Consider the following 27,002-nt stretch of genomic DNA (forward strand, 5'->3'; position numbering starts at 1 on the left):
CTTTGCTCAAGGCATGTACTTATCCCACTATTGTTTTAGATAAACGTCTTCCCAACCTCTAAATTGTGATTAGTGAGCATCCTAGGGAAAAAAATAAATGTAATGCGCTCTCGGTAAACACGAAGCACGCTTCCTAAATGCTTTCTGATTGTCCGTAATTTAGCTGACTTCTGTCTTGGAATCTCTGCAGGGTTTTTTTGTTCATTTATTGAGCGCTATTTTTTATTTTTTTTACCTTGTCTGTTATTTAAAAGAATTGCTTTCCCCGTTTCCACTGCTTTCAATTTTCCCCTCTCCTCCTGGCGCCACTTGTTTGTCTCCACTGATCGGCAATCATTAACATTGTATCTGGTGTAATAGTTGGCGATGTCGATTTTACGGTTTGTAATGGAAGCTCGTATTACGTGAACGTTTTAGTTTTAAATGTGGCCTAAATTGTGTTAATTTTTTTCTACAGTATTTATGCAGGACAGTTGTAGGTTTAGCTTTTAAGGTTTTCATTGATAGATCTGTTCTTCATCATTGATTCCCTGGTTACATGCTAAGAATTTGATTACCACGTCACTTACAACACACTTCAATGGGATATTAGTTGGTTCTTTGTAACCCAATTCATAAATACAATGGGGCACATTTCCGCCGGGTTTCCTGACTTTTTCTGCTTTGCGCCGCATTTAACTGGAGTTTTTGGCGCACACGATTGGATTTTGCTGCATCAGCGCTGGCTTTCACGCGACACAAACTGGGGGAAGCTTGCCGTTGGACAATCCAACGGATTCGGACAACGCGCGGGATTTAACATCTCAAATTGTGTCGCAAGACATGCACTCACATACACCAGGAAGGAGAAGGTGAACTCTGGCGAACCTCACCGGGGAAGCCACACATGCAGGATCTTGGGCGCACAATCTTGGTGAATCACGTCGGACTGTCCGGATCGGGGATCGCGAAAGGACCGGGTAAGTAAATATGCCCCAATCTCCTTATTTCCCTTATGAAGGTCTGTGGAGTAGCCCTATATACTTCAAGGTTGCCCCACTGAAGTTGGGCAACCTTCATGTGGATTCACTGTACACCTTACTACAGAGTTGAAGACACTCAAAGAGATTGGTGGAAGTCCCAGCATTCAAGCCCCCCTGATCAAATTTGAGCCCAATGACGATAGCTGTGAACGTATTTGAATAAAGCAACGGGTCCTGCCTTAGCACCACCCCCTATTTAATATGTACAGGACACCTTGCTTTCTCTAGCAATGCAATAGATCGGAGCAACATGGCACTTTATCGCCTTGCTACCACATTGATTTTGTGGAATAAGACGTCTTAACTCGGTACGGAGTTTGCGTACCCCAGCTGGCTTATCGTAGCAGAACAAATTCATGTTAAGAATATAACGAGGCGACTCGCCTTCACTTCTCAGTTTGCAGGACGGAGGGAAAGTGCTCACCCCGCAAGCCTAAGAGTTGCTTGCTGCGGTGAGCTGACGCCAGTAACGAGAGGAAGTAGGAAGGCCCGGGGTGTGTAAAAAGGGAGGAGGGGTCCAGGAACACATAGCCATTTAGTTTTGAAACTCTCCACTTCCTTGGAAATCAGTAAACGATCGTAAAGAAACTCTATTCTTGAAATGAGACTAAGACTATATTCACACAAACGTATGGAGGATGTATATACGGCTGATATACGTCCCCCATAGATCGCAGTGGCCTCATGGCGCCCAACGGGAGCGGTACGGTGCAGCACCTCTGCCCCTCATTCCTATGGAGAGGGGCGGGGTTGAGCGGTGTTCTCCCCATCCTCCTCTCCCCCGGCACTGCCGTGTGCCCGCCATGCTACTATACGGCGGGCAACAGTACTGTGCTTGTAGCCTAAAGCAGTGTTGGAATTATTATGTAATGGGCTTTGGGAATCTGTCATTGTTGAAGAGTCACCATCCTTGTGACAGGTTCCCTTTAAAGGGTAAGAACACTAATAGTCACTAACATAAACCTTTGTAAGAAAGTGGCCATGTCTGGTTGCAAAATGGGTCACAGAGGGCAAAAGAGAATCAAAAAGTTCTTGAGATATGATGTTACCATTGTGTTCAACTTAAGAATACATCACGCCCTGTTGTCGAGTTATTTATACCCCCAACTTGATCGGAGTGGGTCTCCATGATGGGACCCCCACAGATCACAAGAACGGGCATCCAATGGGGTCTGATGTACCCCAATTGGTCCCCTCAGCGTTCCCCGAAATGATCTGAGTTGGTAACATAAAGTTGGACAGCCCTGCTAATCTGTTTAAAACTGACTGAGATTGCTTCTTGTAATGTGAGGGGGTCCCATCACTGTGACCCCCGCCGATCCGGATGTTAGGCACTATCCTGTGGTTAGAGCCTAACTTATTGTGTGGGAAAACCCTTTTAAGGAGGGATATTAGAAACATCAGAAAATATATCACAGAGAATTCTTGTGTTCATCAATCCTGATTTGTAAATTCAGTAATTGTGATTATTTCTTACTTGTGTTACCTATAGATAACATTTAGAAGTATTCGGTAAGATAAACTGTATTGTGTTATCTCCAGGGGTATTGGCTTAGGGATTTCCACCCATACAGAAGTAAAGTGTTATGAAACAAGTGAATAGGATCATTTAGATGTCAGACAAGTAACAGATGACTTTAGCTGTCAGGTTTATGTTCTGCTTGTCAGAATTTGGAAACTTTTCTTTATTCCCTTTTTCCCGATTGCCCATAAGCCCCCTGTGGTTTCATCTCTTTTATGCTCATTCTATTAACTTTTGATTGATTTTTGTTCTCTTTGTGATTTCCAACGGATTACACGAGAAAGCTCTCCTGACTGTGTGGATTTGCTCTACTTACTGAGACTTAGGAGAGGCGATCAACCCTTCATGTGGTGTGAAGTTTCAGTCTTTGCGGCGCACATTGGAAGCAGATCCTATAATCTGTTGCTTCTCTGTTTGTATTCAATAATGTTAGTAGAGTATTCCTGTGGTCGGGGTACCACTTGGTGGCTAACACCCGCTCTGGGCTCTCCGACTAGTGGCCGCACTTTACTAGATTGTTGGATTTTATCTTTGTTACATCTGGGATAAAAGCACATAAAGACCCATATTCCACTCCCAGTATTAGCAGACATTGCGCCCTGTTCCTGAGCTTAGTCTGTGCTCTGGTATTGATTGTGAAACGCAGCGTCTATCAGAACATAACGGAAGACGCCTGCCGGAGATTATCAGCTCTCTGCATGGAATAAAGTAACCGCGCTGCTCATTAGAGCATAGACAGGGAGGCAGCGACTGGCCAATAGTTTTATTCTATTTATGCAAAATCCTATAAAGCGATTATATTGGTAACCTTAAAGGAAACCTACCACTACAGATCTACCTATTAGGTAGATCCGGTGGTATGTGCTTCTAACGTATGTAAGGATAGCCCTTATTAGGGCTAATCCTTTACTCCCCTTTATCTTTTCTAATCTTTAATCAGGGTAATATGCAAATTTTCTAAAGAGGCTTTTGGGGCGAAGAGTAGCTTGAGTTGAGGCTACACGGAGTGGCTGCTCCATGCCCCTGTAGCCTCGTTGATCCTCCTACCCTGACATCTTCAGCGAGCAGCTACAAGGAGCTGCACGCACTCGTCTTGCAAAGCCAGAGTTCTGCGCATGCACAGTAGCTCCAGCTTTAAAGCCGAGATCGCGCAGCCGCTGGGCTGTGTTATGCACTTGCGCAGCTCCTCAGCCTCAGCTCCAGCTTTCTTTCCTCATTTCCCATTTTCTTTCAATTTCCTTTCCCCTCCCCCACCCTCTTTCCTTCTCTCGTTTTAACTTTTTCATTCTTCATTTCTCCTTTTCACTCTTTCTGTCCTTTTTTTTTTTATCTCCATCTCCTATTTGCTTTTTTTCTCTTTTTCCCTCTCTCTCCCTTTCTCTCTTTCTCTCTTTATTTCTATCCTTCCTTCTTTCTCTCTCTCGCCTTCCTTCCTTCCTTCCTTCCTTCCTTCCTTCCTTTTCTCTCTCTCTCTCTCTCTCTCTCTCTCTCTCTCTCTCACTTTCCTTCTTTCTCTCTCTCCTTCCTTCTTTCTCTCTCTCCTTCCTTCTTTCTCTCTCTCCTTCCTTCTTTCTCTTTCTCTCTCTCTCCTTCCTTCTCTCTCTCTCTCTCTCTCTCCTTCCTTCTTTCTCTCTTTCTCTCTCCTTCCTTCCTTCCTTCTTTTTCTTTCTCTCTCTCTCTCTCTCTCTCCTTCCTTCTTTCTCTCTCCTTCCTTCTTTCTCTCTCCTTCCTTCTTTCTCTCTCCTTCCTTCTTTCTCTCTCTCTCTCTCTTTCTCTCTCTCTCTCTCTCTCTCTCTCTCTCTCTCTCTTTCTCTCTCTCTCTCTCTCTTTCTCTCTCTCTCTCTCTCTCTCCTTCTTGCTCTCTTTTTTTCTTTTGTATCTTTTTTTTCTTTTTTTTACGACTTTCGGGCCACAGAACCCCATTAATATGTGTCTAAATGTATTCTGTTTTGAAAGTATTTAGTATCTGTACAGATGCCAAACCTATGCAGTTTATTATTGATGTTGGACTATTAATAGTGCCTATTAACATTGTTCCATTCTTCATTTTAAACATTCTATTTCAGAGCTTTATTACAGTGTTTGTTGACATGTTGAAAACACACAACATTCATGTGTTTTATTTTTTCCCTCTGTCGTAACGGACGACAGCAGCGGATCACACTGTATGTTCATGGGTATGTTCACTTGTTTGGGACCATAGAGAGCTGCATGTAGTCATAGGTAGCAGACCTGGAGATCTGTGTTATCATACCATTGTGTGTGGTATTAGTAGCTGCAGGGCTGTTGAAAATTCATTTAGAGGGAGGTGTCTGCACACTACAGTTTTGTAATATATCATTATTTATCCGTCTCATGGCCTCTCCCTGCTGCTCTGAGTAAATGCTGCAGTATTCAGCTAAAACAAATTTTACGCTGACAAAATTTTACACTCCCACAAAGTCTAGTCCTAGAATGTAAATGCATCTTTCACAGTCCTGCTTCTACTAACACACACAACGGTACACAGATCTCCAGGACCTATATCTAACGCTATCTGCAGCTTTGTATTATCAAAACACCAGGGAGAGTCACTGTATAAAGGGAGTTTTGCGGCTGCTTAAAGGCAAATATCTATGGTGCGAAATATCATTTTGTGTTTCAATTTGTCAAATTCAGAGGAAGGCGAAGGGTTAACGGGCCCAGTTATTTATCTCTATAGCCGCCTGTAGATGGAATGATTGCACGTGAACCGCTGCTGCTGGATATTACAGGAAGAGTTTTATTAGCCCCGCTGAGCATATTAGGACAATACTTTTTCCATAGGTTTATTCTCTGGTACCAATCACAAGTGCACCATGTTGCTTTAATTAGCAATATCTTAAGATATAATTTCTTCCATGGACTTAGAAAGAGCCTGGATCTCACATAACTTCTTCTTCTGTTACTGCACTATCCATCACCCTCACACTGCGCTCCACCACTTAGCTTTAGCTTTGAAATTAAGAGTTAATTTATTTCTTGCTAATTTGAATTCAATTAAATTGCAGGGTGTATTGGCCTTTTTCTCTCTCAACCTTTCTTACCTTGATAATTGCAGACAGTGTAGGATATTATATTTTCTTTGTAAAATACAAAATTTATGATCAAATGTGTTGTCATATATTTTTTTTGATCCTGGATTGACGGGATCGATCATACTCCCCATAGGACAACTGTCCGGTACTGAATGGATGGTCACAATTGAGTACTGCCAATGTCACACCACATAATAGATGATTGAAGAGCTATGGGTTCAAGGTTCTGGTACATTGTTCTGTCCCAAAACTTTTGCTGATCAACATATAAATGTCCAGAATTTCCAGATTGGATGGGCTTGAGTGAAGCTGGCATTGACCTTATATTCACAACTTGCCTGGGCTGGATCTCGGGTGAGCACATGTGACTGTACGGTGAGACCGGTTGGGTTGAACTGGGCCTTACCTGAATCTAGATCAAGATCGCCTGCAACATAAGATTATTGTAAAGACACTTATCTTTTGAAAGACATTTGACAAAGTTTAACTATTCCTCCCGATTTCACCATCTACATACAGGCGGTCCCCTACTTAAGGACACCCCACTTACAGACAACCCATAGCTACAGACAGTCCCCTGTGACCTCTGGTGGATGCTTTACTATAATCCCAGGCTGCAATAATCAGATGTAAGGTGTCTGTAATGAAGCTTTATTGATAATCCTTGGTCCCATTACAGCAAAAAATGTTTAAACTCCGATTGTCACTGGGGCCAAAATTTTTTTTGTCTGGATTTACAATTATAAAATATACAGTTTGGACTTGCATACAAATTCAACTTAAGAACAAACCTCCGGACCCTATCTTGTACGTAACCCGGGGACCGCCTGTATATACGGAAAAGCTTATTAGAATAATAGTTGTCTTGTTATTCACCGCCTTTGTGGTGGTTTTTATCCCTTAAAACTAAGCAGCGTTTGTTTCAAACTGAATTTTTTTTTCTTTGCATTATGTCATCCTGAGTTCACATTGTGCTTTGCTTGTGTATTGTGTGAATATTTCTATTGACACAAGTCATTAGGCGCTGGCGTAAATCTTGTATGTGTAATCATTTGCAATCTTAATGTTGCAGAACCCTTGGATTATTAGTAAAACGACTGGAGAAAGGAGGTAAAGCTGAGCGGGAAAATCTGTTTCACGAAAACGATTGTATCGTCCGAATTAACAACGGTGACCTTCGCAACAAGAGATTTGAACAGTAAGTCCTTCTCGAAAAAGTCACAAGAAAAGGAGCATGAATGTTCCACTTTCACTTAAAAAATAGTGGAAAGGAGACAATTTACCATTGGAGATTCTGGGGTTTTTTGTCTAGTAATCCTGCAATAAGTGTAGAAGTGATGGAGTATGTTGTGCACGGACTTCGTGGCTTATGGATTTGGCATCTTGTGCCATAGTATGCTATTTTATAGTTAAACCAAAACCGCAGGTGGTTGTCGGAGCATGTTGGGAGTTGTAGCTTTGCATCCGCATGTAAGACGCCCCTGCAGCACACAAACGACACCTAAGTGATTCAGTTGTGTTGTATAAAAGTACATCTTTTAGTCTACACACAGCATATTTTGTTAACTTAACACAGTGGTATTTGACTTGGTCAAATACATCATCAAAATCCATAGTCTTGTTTTCAACCAGCATATACAGGCCTGGGCGGGTTGGAAAAGAGCCACGGTAGCCTACCATTGATTTTAATGTAATAGAGACCTTGAAACAGAGTGTCCACTTAAAGGAGTTTTCCCAGGACTTTAATTCTGTTGTTCTATTCTTTGTCTTTTTTTATCCTATCAGGTGGAGCACGAAATAACCACTACCATCTTGCTTTTGGCAGTAGCTTTTAGCATCGCAAGCACAAAGTAGTACACAAACTTTTAAAAGTCTAAAGACTAAAGATTTTTAGCCGTATGGAGTGCCGGTCCCAACTCACTTTTTCATTGGGCAACCACAAAGTAGTCCGAGCTTGGAGTAGGGGAGTCAATACTCTGTTGTCCACTGTGTATTGTCTGTGCCAGTTGTTCAGTGGCTCTTAGCAGGAGCTTATCTCTAGTTGCCCCAGTCAAACTTTCCATTGTGTAGCTCTGGAAACTGAAAACTTTAGAGAAGAGCCTGTTATTTGGGTACCAGTTATTGGCCCCCATCAATCTGATATCAGTGACCTATTCTAAGGACAGGACATACAGCTCAAAATACCCGAAAATTCCATTTAATTAAAAAAATATTTTTCTTTGCACTTGAAATCGATGACTAAAAGTTGTTGCGAGTAAGTCAACACTTTTGGTCAATAAATTTAGCTCTGCATCTTAAGATCGATATTGCTTTATTAGAAACCACAAATCATATTTACACATGGTTATTATCAAGTAGATTAAAGCAAATGCCTACAGTAGAGCTCAGGATGTAAGAGATGAGCTGTCCCCGAGATAAATTAATATCAGTCATTCTTTTATAGAGCGAGAGTGTTCACTGGCAGAGCAGATAACCTTTTTATTTTATTTGTTTTTACAAAAAAAGTAGGAGAACGAGATTTATGGCTTATGTAAAGAATGAAGCGTTGTTTTTGTTTTATCCGTTTATGTTTTGTATGTATACGTGGATAATTCATTGTAAATACCTTCATTTTCAAGTTTTACAAGTTGTGATTCCCTTAAAATTGACATAAGATATGTAGGTTTTATGGTAAATTTGTCTATGAATTTTTCAGGAATATACATAAAAATATATAATTCTTTAGATCTCCTTTTATCTCTATTCAGACCTTTCCTTTTGTTTTGTTTTAATTTTCCGAATAAATATTTCAGAACCATCTAGTTGTAAGACAACTGGCTGGAACAGACTCCTCCACCCGGTTATCTTTCAACATCAGAACAATGTAAATCTTGACTCATTGTCTCTTAATGACAATGGAAGAGGTCAGCAGGTTAGCATCCATACTTACAGGTGGTTTACTACAAGAATGGCAGGGGTCGCAGGGGGCATCCAAGTGCAATAAGTTACCTTCCCTCTTTTTCTTTATAAGTAAAGTAATAGCTAGTCCGATCTTTCTATCAGTGCCACATGTAGGGAGCGTATGTGGGATTTGTAGTCTAGGATTGGTAGGAATGTTAATGTATAAGGTTGGGTGTTTCAGTGGGTGGCCATGAAGAATATTTCATGAAGCTTTTCTGAACTCTTATCTAATGTAGTTTATAACTTCCATGAAAAGTTTCATCTGTCCTTGGCCCTATCCGTACTCCTCATCGTTGATTTACTTTCCAGATTCTAGCCCATGACCTCTTGTTCTAGTTCTTCTGAGACCGTCCCTTCCTAAACCTTGCTGCTGCTTTTGATGTATTTAACATGTTAGTTAATATTTCAGCGATAAATCCTGGGAACGGCAGGATGTTGCTGCAATGCCTCTGGCTTTCTAGAGTTTTTGGCATTCTCAAATGTATAGGTTGTCAGTTGGGTGTTAGATGTTTCCACTAAAATATACAACTGTCTTTCCCGTCTGGCCAAGAATTCAGATAAGTGGAGCTGCTGGAGTACTCTAAGCATGGCTTGGATGTAGGTACCGCAGAAAGTTTCAAGGTATTCTCCATGGGAGACATCAATAAGAAAATATGTTCAAAAGTACACACATCTTAAATAATTTCAAAAGAGCAATATCTACTTTTTTGCTGACTTGTTGTGTATTTAATGTAAAAATTTCGTCGTATGAAAAGGATGGAGTAGTTCCTGGGTCTCTGGTCCCATTGGTGCCCTATAGTCACTTTTTAGGGTTTAGAGTCCTAGATGATGATTAATGGTTCCATTGAAACCAAGTATTAATTAAAAAAAAACAACCTTCTATTACCCCATCTCCATAGTGAATAGTAGTAAAACAGATCTGTTGGCTTCTTATGCTACCCTAGTAATCTGAAGTACTTGAAGTAACATAGCACTAGGTTGAGTTGTTTGGCTATTAGGAAAGGGATACACTGGACTGGATCCATGAGGTCAGCACTCCAGTCTCCTCTCGGCAATCACTTAAAGCTCCCCTACATGCATGAGTAGCATGCTGGCAGCTTTTCCCATGAATTCATAAATTCCATAAACTATGTTTCAAGGGGAACATTTTGGTAATCCCAACTTTTGTAAGTGATGAAAAAGTAGCCTTATCTTTTATTTTCTAGCAAAAATCCATTGGCCAATTTGTATGCCCCTTCTATCCAAGACTGTGAGCAGGATGAAATAATGGGGGTCATTTACTAAGGGCCCGATTCGCGTTTTCCCGACGTGTTACCCGAATATTTCCGATTTGCGCCGATTGTACCTGAATTGCCCCGGGTTTTTGGCGCACGCGATCGGAATTTGGCGCATCGGCGGCGGTATGCACGCGACGGAAATCGGGGGGCGTGGCCGAACAAAAACCCGACGTATTCGGAAAAACCGCCGCATTTAAAAAAAAATTTGTGTCGCGAAAATTTCACTCACCTTCATCTTGGATAGGCCGGTGTATTTCGAGGCATTCCAGCGAACTTCAGCGCAGCAGCGCCACCTGGTGGACGTCAGAGGAACTGCTTTGATGAATCCCGGCCGGACCCGAATCCAGTGCAGAGAACGCGCCGCTGGATCGCGAACGGACCGGGTAAGTAAATGTGCCCCAATGTGCCATGTTTTCTGTAAATTGGAGAACTCCTGTTGTTTTGAGAACAATCCTTGACCGAAGAACCTTAGAAAATCCAGCTCGAGATCCTCTGTCTCGCTTAGCTATAACATCTTCCAATTTCTATATCGGTGCTTTTCTATTGAAAGCAGCAGTTTATCACCTTCTTTACAGGCTAAACAAGCATTAGATATAGGGCGCGCCTTCACATTTGCCCTTTTGGGGTAGCTTTTTGAGCCAACGTCAGACGTGTATGATAAAGTGCGTAAAATTTAATTGCACAGTTCTTCTCAAGTAGAGACTTAAAAAACAGCATAAGTGCATAAAATGGGATTTGTGAAGGTGTCCTTCACCATACTTCTTGTACTGCTGTTTATCCTGGTGTTCCTCACTGTTTCCTTACAACTTACAAACACTAATTAAATGGGGCCGACTGTGACTCGCTAACAAGTGAACATAAAGACTGACTTAATTCTCAACCAAAGGACATAAATAATCTTCCGTCTCTGTAGAAGCACGAGGCGGCCCACTTTGCATAATTAGAAAGCAAAATTATGATCATAACAATCTCTAGTCGACTAACGGTGATTGCTAATCTTATCTCGTTTATCCAGAGCTCAGCACATGTTCCGCCAAGCCATGCGATCTCCTATGATCTGGTTTCATGTGGTTCCAGCCGTCAACAAAGAACCCTACGAACAACTATCCCAAAGCGAGAACAACAGCTACTACTCAAACCAACATGTCCCCGATCAGTACATGGAGAATAGGAATTTCCACAGCCCTGGTCCTGAGCACACATTACAGAGAGTCCCCCGCCAAGTAAACCAGACAGAGCCTATGGACTCTTACTCACATCTACCTCATAATATCAATACAGCAGGAAAACCACCAACTGGCCTAACGCCATCACCGCAGCGGGGTGTCAACTCTCCTCCAGCCAGCGCTTATACTACCAAAAAAGGAAAGAAGCTATACATTCAGCTGAAGAAAGGTAAGATAGTCGGTGACATGCTTGGTAAGGTATAATACGATATGCTCCACGATCCAGATGTAGATTCTCGTTTTGGCTGAAGTTTCTATTCTCTGACACACAAATGTACCTCCTCACATGTTTTTTTTGGACCCTGTGTGTGCTAATAGTCTTTATAGGATACACTGGAATGTTTTTTCCTTGCAACATGTATAATGGAGAAAAAGATGCAGTTGAAAAATGGACTCTATAGCTACTGGAAACGTTGTTTTATTCAATAAAATAACACGTTTCTGCTTTGTGCAGAGATTGCAGGAAAAGAACTGAAAATGCAAAAGCAGTAAGAGGAGACATGTCAATACACACAGCAGATAGGAAGGGCATGCAACAAACATTGGAAGTGGAACGCAATAGGAGGAACCAAATCAACATAATAGGAAGGGGATGCAACATGTACAGGAAATAGAAGGCAATAGGAGGAGACGTTTGTCAATCAACACAATAGACAGAAATGAGATATGACAAACACAGGAAATGGAAGGCAATAGGAGATGACGTATGTCATTCAACACAATAGACAGGAAAGGCATTAAACAAGTATAGGAAAGCAATAGGAGGAACCAAATGTAAATCAACATAATAGTAAGGGGATGCAATAAGTACAGGAAATTGAAAGCAATAGAAGAAGACACATGTCAATCAACATAACAGACAGCAAGGGAACATAACAAACACAGGAATTGAAAAGCAATAGGAGGTGACACATGTCAATCAACATAACAAACAGGAAGGGGATGTAACAATTATAGGAAGTGGAAAGAAATAGGAGGAATCAAATGTCAATCAACATAATAGGAAGGGCATGCAATAAGTACAGGAAATTGAAAGCAATAGGAGGACACACCTGTCAATCAACATAACAAACAGGAAGCGGATGTAACAATTACAGGAAGTGGAAAGAAATAGGAGGAATCAAATGCTCATCAACATATTAGACAGGAAGAGGATGCAACAAGCACTGGAAATTGAAAAGTAGTAGTAGACTGTCCATTAACATAAGACAGGTCGGAGATGCTAGTAACACAGGGAATGGAAAGCAATAGGTGCACCACCCACTGGACTCCCTAACTTCTTTTCATCTTCTGTACTATAACATGCCACCTGCTAATAAGACATCTTTTTTTAAATTTGACCACTTCACTTTTAACTTTGAAACAGGATTTAGTTGAACATAAGCAATGAAGGCTGAGTTGACGTATGAAAGTTTTTAATGTCCTATAAATGTTATTGTAAATGGATATACAGTATTGGAGATGAGCAGGAAATTGCTGATAACTTATTTTCCTTATGTCAAAGCCGCTTCAGAACGTCTCGCCTTTAATTCTTATTTTCTATGGGCTGTAATAGTCAGCAGAGCTCAGCTCTCAATGAGTCAGATGTTTTATGGATTGCATCAAGTCTTCTTTGATGAATGATCGAGAAGCTAAGACTCCTTGGATTATGGTCAGAGATGGGGGAGATCATCGAGGTCACATGACGACATCTTGGTGGTTGGTGAAATACATATGTTGTAGAGTTGACACTCTTATATTATTTTGCCTGTCTCATTATGTCTGTCGAGTTAATCTTGTGTCTTAGACCACAATTGAGGCAATAATTCAATTGACTTATTTAAATGTTGTGGGGAAAAAATAATTTTATCCTGAGGAAAATATAAATACCCGCCATCTCTCTGGGAGTATTTTTATATCCGCCCTCAAGTTATGATGGAGTCAGAGTTTTTGAACATCGAATGCTTTTTATGATGCATAACCGTGTCTATTACATCTGCGCTAGACATACAGTAATTGAATGTTTCCAAGTAGATTAGCAATGTAATGGAGGCTGCTCTTGTAGATAATTGTCTCTAATTTTAATTACAGAAATAATTATCTATGTCATTGAGAGATTTACAGCTGGATACATGTTTGTACGTGATCCATAGATAAATTGGGATGTGTGTCTTTTTTGTTGGCTTTGCAGTCAACAATTTTTTTTCATGTTTGTGCCATCAGGTAAACATGAGGTCCATGCGGGACATTAGATGGTGCCTGGAGATGTTCATATGCATCTCTACGCACATTAAGCATCAAATGAAGTATTTATGTAATCTGTACCACTCCCTCATCTGTAATGTATTGGTTTGAGATCTGATCATCTTGCGTTGGGAGAAGTTCCATATTGGTCAACATAAAACGCTTGTATACACCCAACACATTGTTCATCTTCAAACCCGCTGGGAACGATCAATGTTAGATACTTCCATGTGTCAACCTAACACACATCAGGATAGCGCTTCAAAGGAACAGGAGAGAAAAACATCTCAGCACAGTCTAAGAACTGGTCGAGTTCCTAACACATAAATATGTTCTTCATGTACACGGTTCTTACTTGTGCCTCCAGCGTGCTGGGATGTCTCCATTTTTCTCTTCTGCACCTAAGGCTCTTGGGCCTGGGTTTCCGGGCACCTTCGTACTACCTGTGTCTGGCCCACAATTATGGGGTGTAAAGCATTAAAGAGGACCTGTTACCCAATTTATCAGCATTAGGAGCTGCTTACTAAAGTAAGCAGCTCCTTGTGCTTGAACAAACTCCTCCGGTAACGCTATCAAACACTGCGGCGGGGTACAGTGTAATTGACGGACAGCTCGCAAAGCTCTCCGACGTATTCATGAGGGGGTAGGGTTGGGGCGTGGCTAGGGGTGGTGACTGCTGCCTGGCGTGCGGCAGTCACTGCCGGCCTATGGAGCGAGCGGGGCGGCTATTATCAAAATGAAGCTACATGTGAACCAAACAATATCCACATTGATGCAGCTGTGCTTTACTTAGACTTCAACATCGAATGTAAGTCACTAGGGCTATCTGGCAATCAGTTCAGTCGAACCATTGGACACTAGGTATCGCCAACTTTATTTGTGGTCGCAAAAATACAACCACGTACCAACCAACCTAAAATGCCTAGACATTGGCCATACATTCATACCCTCCACCCACATACACACATACAGCATTGGCTTGGCCAGGAGTGCATGTTTTCAGGCCCAAGCCATTGTTGAACTTCTTAATAGACAGATTATTTCTCCTGTGGACTACAGGTTCAGGCACGTTGGATTCAAAAGCTTGACTTTTTTTTTTTTTAACACCTTTTGGCCTCGAAGGCAAGTTGGTTTGTTCCCCTACATATTACAAAGGCTTTCAATCCCAAACAGATTGTGTTTGGCAGACAATGTCTTAACGTACATAGTCAGCTTAAGGGTATGTTCACAAAGCAGAATTTGACATTGCTTTTTACAATGGAAATTTTCCTCAGTCTAACCTGTGAAAGTAGGCTTTGCCTGGATTGCCCTATAGTTGTGTGTTTTTTTTTTTAGCAAAATCCATGCAAATGTTGCTTGAAAATACTCTCTAACTTCCCATTTAATAAAGTTTTTGTACAATTTGTTTCTTAGAAAAAGCAAAGTCCAACTCAACCATGTGAACAGACCTTAAGAATAGCTAAGACTTTCCAAACAAATTGGATGACCCATTCAGGAGATTCTGGACTGTTCTGTGCCTTTGCACAGTCACCATTTTAAATGGTCTTTTTGCTCTACAATGCGACTGTCTGATCACATAAAATTTTATTCTGACAGACATTTTTTTCTGTTGCAAGGGATATGATTTATCATAAAAATATGTAAAAGCCTGTCTGAATGTTTTCTGTAGATAGCAAAACACATTGTTTTACGGCGCACCTGATGACAGTCCATCGAGCTTCAAAATAAATGGAAAGTCCACTCAGATAAGGTTTATACATGACTTGGCGGAGCTTGGATGGGATCCTAAAGTATTTATTGGAAGCCAAATTCATAGATCACATTGGTTTTTGACTTTTGCCAAGTCTATTCATACAAGACCCAGGTGATGTGACTGCCAACCTCTACACTTCTAACCTTTCTGAAATTTGTTGTAAAATTCCGAGTCGATTTAGGTTTGTATTCTAAGAGAAGTTGTAATACCTGCAAATGGCAGCCAAAAAAGTAGACTTTCCCACCTAACCTTGTGTACAGTCTCTTGATGGATCATTCCATATTTTATCATTATCTAATGATACAAGGTCTATTACAGTATGCTCCCTTCAGCGGGAAGCTTTTAATTAGCACAAACCAGAACGAGAAGTTTCTGAGTTTTAATTATGCAGTCTTGAAGTTTTTTTCCAATTAACGTTGAATATGTAACCGAGTCCCGAGATACTTGTGGTCATTTGTACATAAACTGACATATAGCAAATGAATGGTTATCACATTCTCCGGGTGAATTTCACGAGTCCTCTACAAATGGATTAATTTCCAGGGCCTTAAAAGATGGAGGCTGCTGTCCTTATATACTGATAGAAGCCAGGAATATCTGTAATAATTGCTTCTACTCCTATCACAAGACCTTCACAATGTTATTAAATGCATATAATTTAATCCCATGCTTGTATCTCACCCCAGCAGGAGGCCGGCAGGGATGTATGATGCCTCTCATCCCCTCTGCCGGACCCCTGTGGAGAGGCTCCAACAACAAAGGATTATACAATCATTTTCCGTTTACCACTTCCAAATCTGAATTTCTCACTGTAGACAGTAATTTAATGCTGCAATTTGGCAAATTGGATTTAGAACTATGTAATGTAAAATTCTGATATATTTAAATATAGGACTGCTTGTTGAGTGGATGGATAGGAGTCACATTTGAAAGTCAAAAAAGAGCATCATCCATTGTGTTGATGTCTCTGAAAAGTAGCAGCTAGAAGCATTTGATTGTTGTCCGTCTAACAAGAAATTTATGAACCCACCTAATCTACCTCGTATGGTCATATTTAAAACGAGGGACCCGTCGGACCCCTCGTTGCTCCATTAATTTAATAAAGCGATGAGGGGTCTGACGGGGTCCCTCGTTTTTGCGTTCTGCAGTGCACTGAGACCCCCACTGATCAGAATATTAGGCCCTATCCCTTGGATACTTGGGATAAATTGGGATAAATTCCCTTGCCCTAAATTTTCTTTGTGGGAAAACCCCTTTAAGGAGACAATTTAAGGCCTCCTTGTGGGGGTGTGGAGACTTGTAGCCATTGACACTCCACTATGGGATTCTGGGAAAATATGCAAATAATTTTTTCCAAGATGGGAAAAGGAAAACCGCACCTCTTCTAGCTACCTGGTAAGGCAGCCCCCTTAACATCAAGCATGACTTTCAGGAAGCCTGATGATATTATGTGGGATTAATAATAAACCAATATATCTGTTCCAGAAGGAACAGATACCCAACTGTGGACGGCACTGTCCTGATGTGGTTGCATCTCTTCAGTACAGTGTAGGGAACTGGTTTGGCTGTGTGAGATGCTTTTTAACTAGGGTCAGACAGACTCCGAAATGCAGCCCTAGCCCAGTTATCCTGAAGCTTTTAGAGACTGGTTGCCCAAACTGCAATCCCAAACCCACTAAGATATCGTGCCAAGTTTGCAATTTAGGTAATACCATATAGCTCCCTCTTATGCCACAGCTTTCAATTGTATCAACGTTATGAGGTCATCAATGCCATTGAAAGGAGAGGAAATTTGGATCATCTTTGTTCCTATTCAAGGGGCCCTGGAGGAAAGCTACAATCATAGGGCTTGGAGCTTCCAGTCCTGCCCGCACTTCCCTGCTCCTTCTGCAGTTCCAGGCAGCCGAAAATATGCTGCACATTCTTTTGCTTGTGACTGCAGGAGGAGGCCTTGAGTAATGACTAGCCCTAACCTATATGTAGTGGTTGTAGGTTCCTTTTAAACACTTGCAATGCTATTCTTTATACCTCTTCAAAATGGCTGCTCCCGTTCTCTACGAAGGTGGCCAAGCATTGGCATCTTTCACTGAGGTGCCTTAGGTAACCAGTGGCCTTTCAACTCCTTAAAATGTATATATTTCCATCTTTATTATTTTGTTTTTTTTTTCTTCGTAGAAATATTTACTTTATTCCTTTTATACTATTTCAGGTGCTGAAGGGTTGGGATTCAGCATAACATCTAGAGATGTCCCTCTCGGGGGTTCGGCGCCCATCTACGTCAAAAACATCCTTCCAAGAGGAGCAGCTATCCAAGATGGCAGACTAAAAGCTGCAGATAGACTATTAGAGGTATTAATTACTTTATTTTGTCAATTTTGTTTTATTACTCCTTTCATAAATTTACAGTCAAATGATAGAAAATTCTATTTTTATTATTTTTGCCTTGTTAATTTTTGTTGCCTTGTGTTCTTTTCTGATTTACTGTTCCAGTGTGACCTTTTATTTGTGTGCTTAGCGTATTTAGCTCTCATTAGAGTCACCTTCACCAATGATGGAAAAGATAATGACTTCCCTCTCCTCTTTAAGGAAATTGTCTACATTCCTCGTAGTGAAAACATATGTGTACAGTTAATGGAAATTGGTTCCTTAAACAAAAGTTTTTTCAGGTCTCTAAATTTACCTTTCTAAATAATTTGACCAGAGCTAATGGTGGTTTGTGTTGTGGTCGAATTTCCTTTTAGCATCTATCTGATCTACAGCTACGTTTCCATATCTTCATTGATCTTCTATGGATCCATAGATCCCATAGTTGAGCTTAGGTAACGATTTTAGGTAGCTCTGGCCAACCAATTTTCTTTGGCTGTCTTTCACGTTGCCTACAGCTGCTAAAACGTTGGGTTGAGTGGCTAAATGTAGTCATCACCTCCTCTTCTCTTACGCTATTTCTGGTTTTTATAGTCACTTAAGCAGCGCGGTATTATTTGTGCAGCGCTAGTTAAACCGCTACCCGTATAAAATCAGAGACTACCTGGCCTGACCTCGCACTGCAGTCGCCCACAGAACACATGTTTACCGAATGCGATGCAGCTGTGAAATGTAATTAGGACGGCAATTCACGGTGGCCTGCGGGATCTCAGGAATATCTGCGAGGGAGAATCAGTCAAGGAATTTATTAAATGCCACATTTAAAAGGGAAATTCTGTGGGTCAAGCAATCACTCAGAGTAATTATTGTCTTTATTAAAAATCTCTGTATGCGTTTATATGTATATTATATTTTATACATTTTAATAAAGCACATGATATAATCTATGAATATAGATTAAGCATTTTCTATTAGGTTTTATATTTTTTTAATATAGTACATTGTGGATTTATAAGCTTGTAAGGATATTGAGACATACTGTTTTGGCTGTATCAATGTATAGCTGCTATTGTTATACTCCTGTTATGTAAACTCCATCTGGTTTGGCTTCTCGGCAAGAAACGAAATCTACCGTTGGATTATTGTTGTCAAAGGTCTTATTCAGACGTGTCCATTGTGGGTTTATTAATAACAGATCTGTCTTTTTATGTATCTTGGCATCTGTTGTTCTGTTATTTTCACGTCTGCAAAATTAAATCAAAAAACAAAAACTATGGGTTTAACATTAGTTGGGAGGTACAGTATAACACTTGCTTCACTAGCATCATCTGGGAAAAAACTGAATGCACGTCAGTTTTTTCTTTTCATTTTTTTTTTTTTTTTTAGAATCCTTGGTCATTTATTGTCTTCTGTGATCAGCAAATAAAAATAGGACAGATTTAAAGTTTTTCAACTAATCAGTTAAAAAAGATACGGACATGAAAAAAATACAGAAAATAAAGCGTCAACATAGTGCCCATGAAAATCACTGATCAAATACTAAAAAAAAAAAAAGTGTGAATAATCTCGGCCTACTGAAGTTGGTTTTCAGGAATCCAATAAGTTTTGAGTATTGAGTTATATTCATGGTAAAGCCCCCAGGTGGGAGGGACTTGTTCCCCGATTTGGGTTTAAAAAAAACTAAACACATACTAATCTTGTTTCCCAGATTGCGCTAGTCCTTCAAGTTTTCCGGCCACAAGTTCTAGTGGGTCTATGGACCCGCTTCATTCCATGAGTGGCCTCCTTGGACTAGGGAACATCAAGAAGTGAGATTTCCCTGGAAATCAAAGTGATTTGGTCTAATTAGGACACTCATTAGGCGACGTGCATTTCACAAGTCTCTGAAAATTCCGGCTGTGTGTGTGTGTGTCTGAAAACTGGAAGTGCTGTGGCAAGGCTGTAACTGGGAGCTGGTGTGGGTTATTTCCGCCACTGATTCCTCCTGGATTTTCAATATTTATGGAAAACTCCTTTAAGGTACTTGCTGACTTTCTTTACTTATCTTCATAAAGGTGAATGGCGTAGACTTGAACGGAAAGACCCAAGAGGAAGTTGTATCATTACTGAGAAGCACAAAAATGGGAGGCTCCGTGAATCTCTTAGTTCTCCGGCAAGATGAAACTTTGCAACCACGTGAGCTGGTAAGGTTTTTTATTAGCCACATTTACCATAACTCTGTTTTCTCTGGTCCATTACAGATATTACAGATATTTATTACAGATATCGGTGTCTCATGTCCCCACCATGTAGTTATGACACTGGTTGTATAGATGTACTAGGTAGTTTTCAGTCGTGGTGACAACCAAGTTTTACACTAGTACCATGATCGTTGCTGATAGCCCAAGGCTGTATTCACGTGATGGGGGGGCGGGCGTATGTACGGCAATGGGCGCACGGAGCGATGTGGTGCGGCACCGTACTGCTCCGTACACTGGGAAAAGATAAGACAAGTCGTGCATAGATAGCTGGCCGCCATGCATCGCAATGGAGAGGGGAAGGGCCACCCCGCTTCTCCCCGGAGGGCATACATTTGTGTGAATGCAGCCTAACACAATGTTCATGCCTGTATTACGAAGTCAACACTGTCTTTTCCTGTGGAACTTTTTAAATATATTCCTTTATATTTATTTTTATCCCTGATTTGACCCATTCCTACAGAATTAGCTCATGTTGGGGCACCCTGAGGCGTTGTTTTTTTTTCTTTTTTAACCTCTTAACGCTCAGCGTCCGATATATCGGACGCTGAGCTCAGTGACTTAGCGCTCAGCGTCCGATATATCGGACGCTGAGCTGATGCCGGTTAGGCTCAAGATCTGAGCAGAACCAGCATCAGGAAAGACGGGGTGCCGGCTATCAGTGACTGATAGCCGGCACCCCAGTGTAACACCCGCGATCGGAGTTGTCTCCGATCGCGGGTGCTTAACCCGTTAAATGCCGCGGTCAGCGCGACCGCGGCATCTAACATGCATCTGGGGGGTTTTTCCCCCACGATCGCCCCCCCCCCCCCGAACCGTTTTCAGGGAGCGCCGAGCGTTGCTATAGCAAGATCGGACCCCAGAGTTACTTGCAAGAATTGCCGGTAAGATGGCGTCTGTGACAGTGTATAGGCTGACACTGATAATATTCTGCAATACATGAGTATTGCAGAATATTATCATGAACAAGCAATCAGATGATTGCTTGTTCATGTCCCACGGTATAAAAGTGAAAAAGTAAAAAAAAAAAGTTATTCAATAAAAAAATAAAGTCATAAATCACTAAAAATGTCCCAAACCCCCAAAACATATAAAGAGACATATAACTAAAAAAAAGTCTAAATCATAACACAAAACCCACATATATAGTATCACCGCGTCCGTAACAACCCGCAGAATAAAAGTAAATAATTATTGAACCCCCACGATAAACGCCGTAAAAAAAAACTGTTATAAACCCTCCAAAAATTATGATTTTTACCTTTTCAATCCCACAAAAAATGCTATAAATTGTGATAAAAAAACCATATGTACTCCGACATGATACTGGTGCAAAGTACAACATGTCCCGCAAAAACAAGCCATAAACCAGCTCCATAGCCAAAAAAGTAACAATGTTATGCCACTTGGAAGACGGCAATACATAAATGATAGATTTTTTCCCCACATTAGGGTTTTGTTTGACAAATTTAGTAAAACGTAAGAAAATATATTCATGTCTGGTTTCCCTGTATTTGTATCAACCCATAGAATAAAGATAACAGGATTATTAGTCTATACGGTGAACACCAAAAAAAAAAAAGTAAAAAATCCAGTACAGAATTGATGCTTTTCTACTCCTGCCCTCAAAAAAAGTTCCTAAATTTTCAACAATAGGTGATACCAACCCCAAAATGGTAACATTGGAAAAAGCATCTCATCCCGCAAAAGAAATGGCATCACATGGCCCCAATAACGAAAAAGCGAAAATTTTATAGCCTTCAAAAGGGGCCAATGAGGAAACTAAAATCCTGGCAGCTGCAGCACTCTCCTTCCCTTCTGCACCTCGCTGTGCCCCCATAAAACAAGTAACGGCCACATGTGGGGGGTCTTTGTACTCAGGAGAAATTGCAGAACAAATTGTATGGTGGGTTTTCTCTTTTTATATTTTGGAAATGTGTAAATTTTAGTGCTAAATGAACGTATAAGGGAACAATATGACCATTCTAAATTTCACCCCCATTTTGATTCAATTACTATGAAGATCTCAAGGGGTTAACAATCTTCGTAAAAGCTGTTTCTGATAGCTTGAGGGGTGCAGATTTGAAAATGGGTTGGTTATATAGGGGGTTTTGATGCTAAATATGTAAAATTTCATTCAAAACTGTATTTATCCCCAAAATAGTCAATTCTGAAAATCCGGAAAAGCGATATTCGATTTGTAGGCCGCGTGACGTCAAAATAAATTATCCAAACATTTCAGAAATTATGAAAATGTAAAGTAGACAAATGGGAAATGTTATTCAGCAACTTATTTAGGTGGTACATCTATCTGCCTGAAAACGCAATGATTTTGAATTTCGAAAATGGCAAATTTTTCAAAAAATTTATCATATTTTCTTTTTTTTTGTAAATAAACGCAAAACTTATCAGCCAAAATTTACCACTAAAATGAAGTACAACATGTGGGGAAAAACAATCTCGGAATCGTTTTGATAAGTAACAGTGTTCAAAAGTTATAACCATATAAAGCGAAGCAGGTCAGAATCCAAAAAATCGGGCTGAGCTTTAAGCTGTAAAATGGCTGCGTCCTTAAGGAGTTAATGTAATACACTTTCTCTTCTTATTTGTATTCTGACTTACCTCCTTAGTGAAGGGTAAATCAAATGCTCCTAGATGACTTAGTGCTTATCTTTTGAGGGAAAAAAGCATCAGCTGTATTGGAATCCAGCATTAGAGATGATTGTACCCAAACATTTGTACGGTATCCTCTGTTCCCCAGCTCCACCTCGCCTGGGCGTGTTGCTGGATGGGCTGCAGAGTCAACAATTAGCTTTATGCCCCTAGCAACTAGGCATGGCTTTGATTGACCAGGCATGTCCACCGGGTGTCTACCTAGCCAATCACAGCTATGCCCAGGTGCTAGCAGTAAAGCTGCCTGATTGGCTGCCCTACAGCCCATCAAGCAACCTTTTCCCGGTTAGGCAGAACTGGCAAACGAAGGACGAAGTATAGTTCCACTCATTTCTATACAGAATGCCTAATCTTTGTTTTTCCTCCCAATATGGGTCATCAGGAAATTGAGAAGACTTTCACTCCAGTGAAATATGTTGTATGATCAGTCCTTACTCAAATCTGTACAGGCACCTATATCTTACGACTAATAATGCTACACATTAATTTTCCAGATTCTCCGTAATAATTCAAGGAATACTTGTGGGGAGAAACCTCATTGTTGGTTTCCCACAGCTTTCTGCTTTGCTTTTACAGTGTTGTCTGCCCTGTTCATCTCCAGTATGACTTGTGTTGACCTAAGATCTGGAGATCTGGCGCCTGTATTGTGCGTCAAGCAGATGAGCCTCTCATTCACAGTACAGCTGGGCTTCTGAATATCATTTATCCCGACACAAGCTGTGACAACTGTATTTTGAGTTGGTGTCAGTGACAACCAGTCGCATGGCTGGGCTGTCGTTCTTCTCCGCGCTGGCATGATGTTCATGCCATGCCCAGATGGTGCCGTTATTCAGATTTCTTTTGACTAATTATCCTTGCTAAATATTCCGGGGCCTCCATTTATATGCATTTTGATTAATTTTATCTTGTGTCTTGACTAAGGAGTTAATCAGGAATTAATTGTGTGTGTTAATGTTTTTACTTACAGGAATAAATGCTGAGGAATGGGCTTTATTCTCTAATACCATAAATGGTCCATTTCATCTGTAGAGCTTAATTTGTTTCCCATTACCTCCATATGAATGAGAAGTGTATAAAAAAAAGAACACTGACTTTTAGATGAGTTAACCATTTATGGCTCGAAATGCGTTACCAACGACATAATTTTTGTTTATTATTAATTATTTTTAATTTCTTAAAATTATTTTATTTATCAAGGTTTCCTTTACTGTAATAGAAGTGATACTCGTTAAACAAATAAATTCGTGTTCTTTTAATTTTAGGCTCCTGAAACAATTCCAGTGCCCAATACAAGAGAGCCGGTAAGAAAGTTGCTATATAATTGTGTACTACTATACTATACAGTGTGTTTAGTGGCAGTTTTTGGTGCCTAATGGATAGTGATTTATTAAGGACTTTCTGTTTTTTGTTGAGTGATTGTTGTTGCCCCACATTCTTCTAAGGCCAAGTTCGAATTATTGCTCAGACCTCCGTTATTATCTTATCATTAAGATGGTGTAATCTTAATAATAATAATCTCTGTTTTGGTTTCAGTGGGTTTCCAATTTTGTCCGTTTTTGTCTGTTTTGATGACTTCCGTTAGTTTTGAGTGGTGTGATTCGACACTTAACGGAAGCCAATAATAGACCATTGAATTCAAATTGATGGATGTTTTAACTTTATACATAATAATAAGATTTTAATAATGCAAAATAGTAACTGTGGTCTGAATGCCGGTGTGAGCTAGGCCTACACTGGTTTGGAAACATTTGTAGCAGAGAATTGTGGGTTACCCAGCACTTGCTCTGAAGTTAAAAAATCAATCTTTATTCTTTATGGGATTAAAATCACAATTTACATCATTGGCATTACAGAGACCTACACAAAGGGTTCTTAGTCAAGGAAATCACATACTGGTTAGACACCATGTGAAAACACCATAACCGATTTATAGGTATAATAGAGTTCCTGTGGTGCCCTCCCAGGGTATACTGCAAAGTTAGCATTGAAAGTGCCTTAACACCCCCCCCCGTAATTCACATTTTTGAGTCAATTCGACTTCAGTCAAATTCTAATTTCTTTCCTTTTTAATTTATTACATTGATGCCATAGAAATCAAACTATTTCTCAAAATTTTTTTGAATGTTTTTTTTAATGCTCAAATTTTTCCAGTATACATCTCCTACATATTAAGCTCTAGATACATTGTAGTACAACATCCAATTGAACCTGGAAAGGTTTGCATGGAATTAACAGAAACATGAGATACGTTCTGTTTATCATTTTAACATCTTATCTATTAAATCCTCTGAAGCTGCTACCGAAGTTGGAGGACACTAGTGATGGGAATTTTGGCTCTTAGCTGAGTTGAACGGCTCCTTATTAAACCTATAATAGGGAGCTGCAGTCCAGCCTTTTCCCTTGCTCCACACTACTGTTCACCCGATTGTATCGGGTTAAAGGAGGCGTGGTGAGCCAGGTTAGGGTGCAGGGTTAAGTGAGCCATCTGCTCACCAAGAGGAGCCTGCTCCCGTCGTTCATATAAAATAGCCGGCACATAGGTTTGTGAACGACACATCACTAGAGGACACTTTCTGCTTGTGACATCAGCTAAGGGCACTGAGGCCAGAGCAGCTACACTCACTTTTACTAGAACTGAAGGGTAGGGAGTTATCAATACTGGCATATCAATACTGATATGGTATGATGTGCTTTACACACCTTATAGGTTCTACAAAAGTTGTATGTATAGTTGTCTAGTAAATGTAAATATGCATATATAGACCTCCCCTTTGTTGCATCTAGTGAGCCAGAATATATATATGTGTGTGTGTGTGTGTGTGTGTATATATATATATAGATAGATAGATAGATATAGATATATATAGATAGATACATATACACACACTCTAATAGTATATAATATTATGTGTGTTTATATGTCTATAGGACTTCCTATCAGTGTTACATGCACGTCAGACCATTTCTCTTCTCTAAAATCAATAACATCCCCAAAAGCAGAAATATTTGGATAGTTGAGTGCATTCTTGGCTCTATCCCCTGAAGATGTTTTTTCTGTAAGTTAAGACTCCCTCGCCCCTCACACATGGTAATACATGAGGGATAAGGGGATAGAATAGACCAAGTTTGTAAAAGACATTTGAGATCACTTATTTTATGGTAAAAATGGTAATTTGATTTATTTTCAATTTCTAAAGTAAATAAAATAATATCTCATCGGTAACTAGATCTCCAAAACTCTTTAGGGGAAACTGCTTCTTCCAGGGGGGAACAAAATGAACAATTGTCTGTCTGCAGAATGTTCCCGAAGCCGCAGGAGACTCGGCTTGTGCCGTTTTAATTAGCTAATACGGTCTTATAAAAATACCGCGCTCCCGCTTGATGTTGCATCCACTTTGTGGCTATTGTACAGGATGTTGATTTTGTTCCGTCCCCACAGCAGGTTAGAAGAGCGAGACGGTGAACGTGTGCGGGATACATATTAAAGGAGACACCTAGTGACTTTGCCGAAGACCAGCCAAATAATAAGACATGTGGAAGTAGTTATTTGATTCCTTTTCTCATAGCTTTGATATTCCTAAAGGATGAAAATCACATGCTATAAATTTTATTTCTTTGAAAATACCCATCAGTTTCGTCTCTTCTTTTTTTTTCCGAGCGCACATTGAAATTGAAGTCAGACTTATCTTTGAAGTGCCGGTAAAGCTTGTAAGACATTATGCTTGACGTTTATCATGGAAGGTTTTTTAGCTTATTAAAGTAGTTCATTGCAGGGTAAAAGTGGAGTGGACTATAGACTTCTATATAGTGGGAATAGATATTTTTTGGACTAAAGAATTGGAGGTAGCACATTCTTTACGGTCTACTGATACACTTGAGGCACAAAGTTTGGGTGTATTGTAGCTTGATGATGAATTAGAAGGTTGGATTATTATTGTGCTGAATGTAGATCACGCAGGAATAAGCTAGTGCAATGTTCCTATTAGCCAAAAGTTGGCTAGTTTCTGGTCTGTCCTTAATAACATTCATCAGTGCTGGGACTAGAGATGAGCATACCTGAAGTTTAGGTTCAACGTCCTCTGTTCACAGCACCACCTAACCCGAATACATTGCTTGATCGGCTGCAGAGCATCCAATCAGGTGGGTTTATGCCCCTAGCAGCTAGGCATGGCTCTGATTTGCCAGGTGGATATGTGCTGGGGGTTCTGGTGGGGAGTTTGGGTCCGCTTCTCTCTACATGGGATTCTTCAGACTAATGTGATATGCTTAGGATACTGTAGCCATGCACCACATATATCATGTAAATGTGCATGGGTGCAGTATGGTTGCCATAAACCATGGCAGACCTTGCATAAACCATAATTGATAGGGCAGCCTAGACCATTCCTTCTTCAGTCTACTACTACTCCTCATACTCTCATATCTCCCACCCCACCACCTCCACTACTTTTCTTCAATACTTGGATCCATCTTGATGCTGTGAATGTGGGATCAGTCCCATCCAGACATTTCTGATGGCATCTCTCCAGTGCTCTCATCTCTCCAGTGAACAAAGGCTTCTGGTGCATTCAACTGAGACCTGTCAATGTTTCTTCCCTGATATCTTCTAAAATTGAAGATTTCTGACATGTATCTCCACGGTAACCGACTACTTTCAAACCGCATGTAGTCACCCCAACTGAATGTATGATAAAGTAATAAAGTTATGA

At 40.4% G+C, this 27,002-nt stretch overlaps 1 protein-coding gene across 17 annotated transcripts in view; it reads left to right on the forward strand.

The window, feature by feature from the left end:
• PARD3 (par-3 family cell polarity regulator) overlaps positions 1-27,002 on the forward strand; it is a 420,270-nt gene that overhangs the window by 186,542 nt on the left and 206,726 nt on the right. For all 17 annotated transcript variants that reach the window (XM_072154020.1, XM_072154026.1, XM_072154024.1 and 14 more), the window contains 5 exons: positions 6,673-6,798; positions 10,833-11,212; positions 17,229-17,368; positions 19,438-19,566; positions 23,556-23,594. In XM_072154020.1, the coding sequence (XP_072010121.1) occupies positions 6,673-6,798; positions 10,833-11,212; positions 17,229-17,368; positions 19,438-19,566; positions 23,556-23,594 (814 nt within the window). The remainder of the gene's footprint in view (positions 1-6,672; positions 6,799-10,832; positions 11,213-17,228; positions 17,369-19,437; positions 19,567-23,555; positions 23,595-27,002) is intronic.

The sequence above is a fragment of the Engystomops pustulosus genome, chromosome 5 (assembly GCF_040894005.1).
Source record: "Engystomops pustulosus chromosome 5, aEngPut4.maternal, whole genome shotgun sequence".
Taxonomy (NCBI): Eukaryota; Metazoa; Chordata; class Amphibia; order Anura; family Leptodactylidae; genus Engystomops; species Engystomops pustulosus.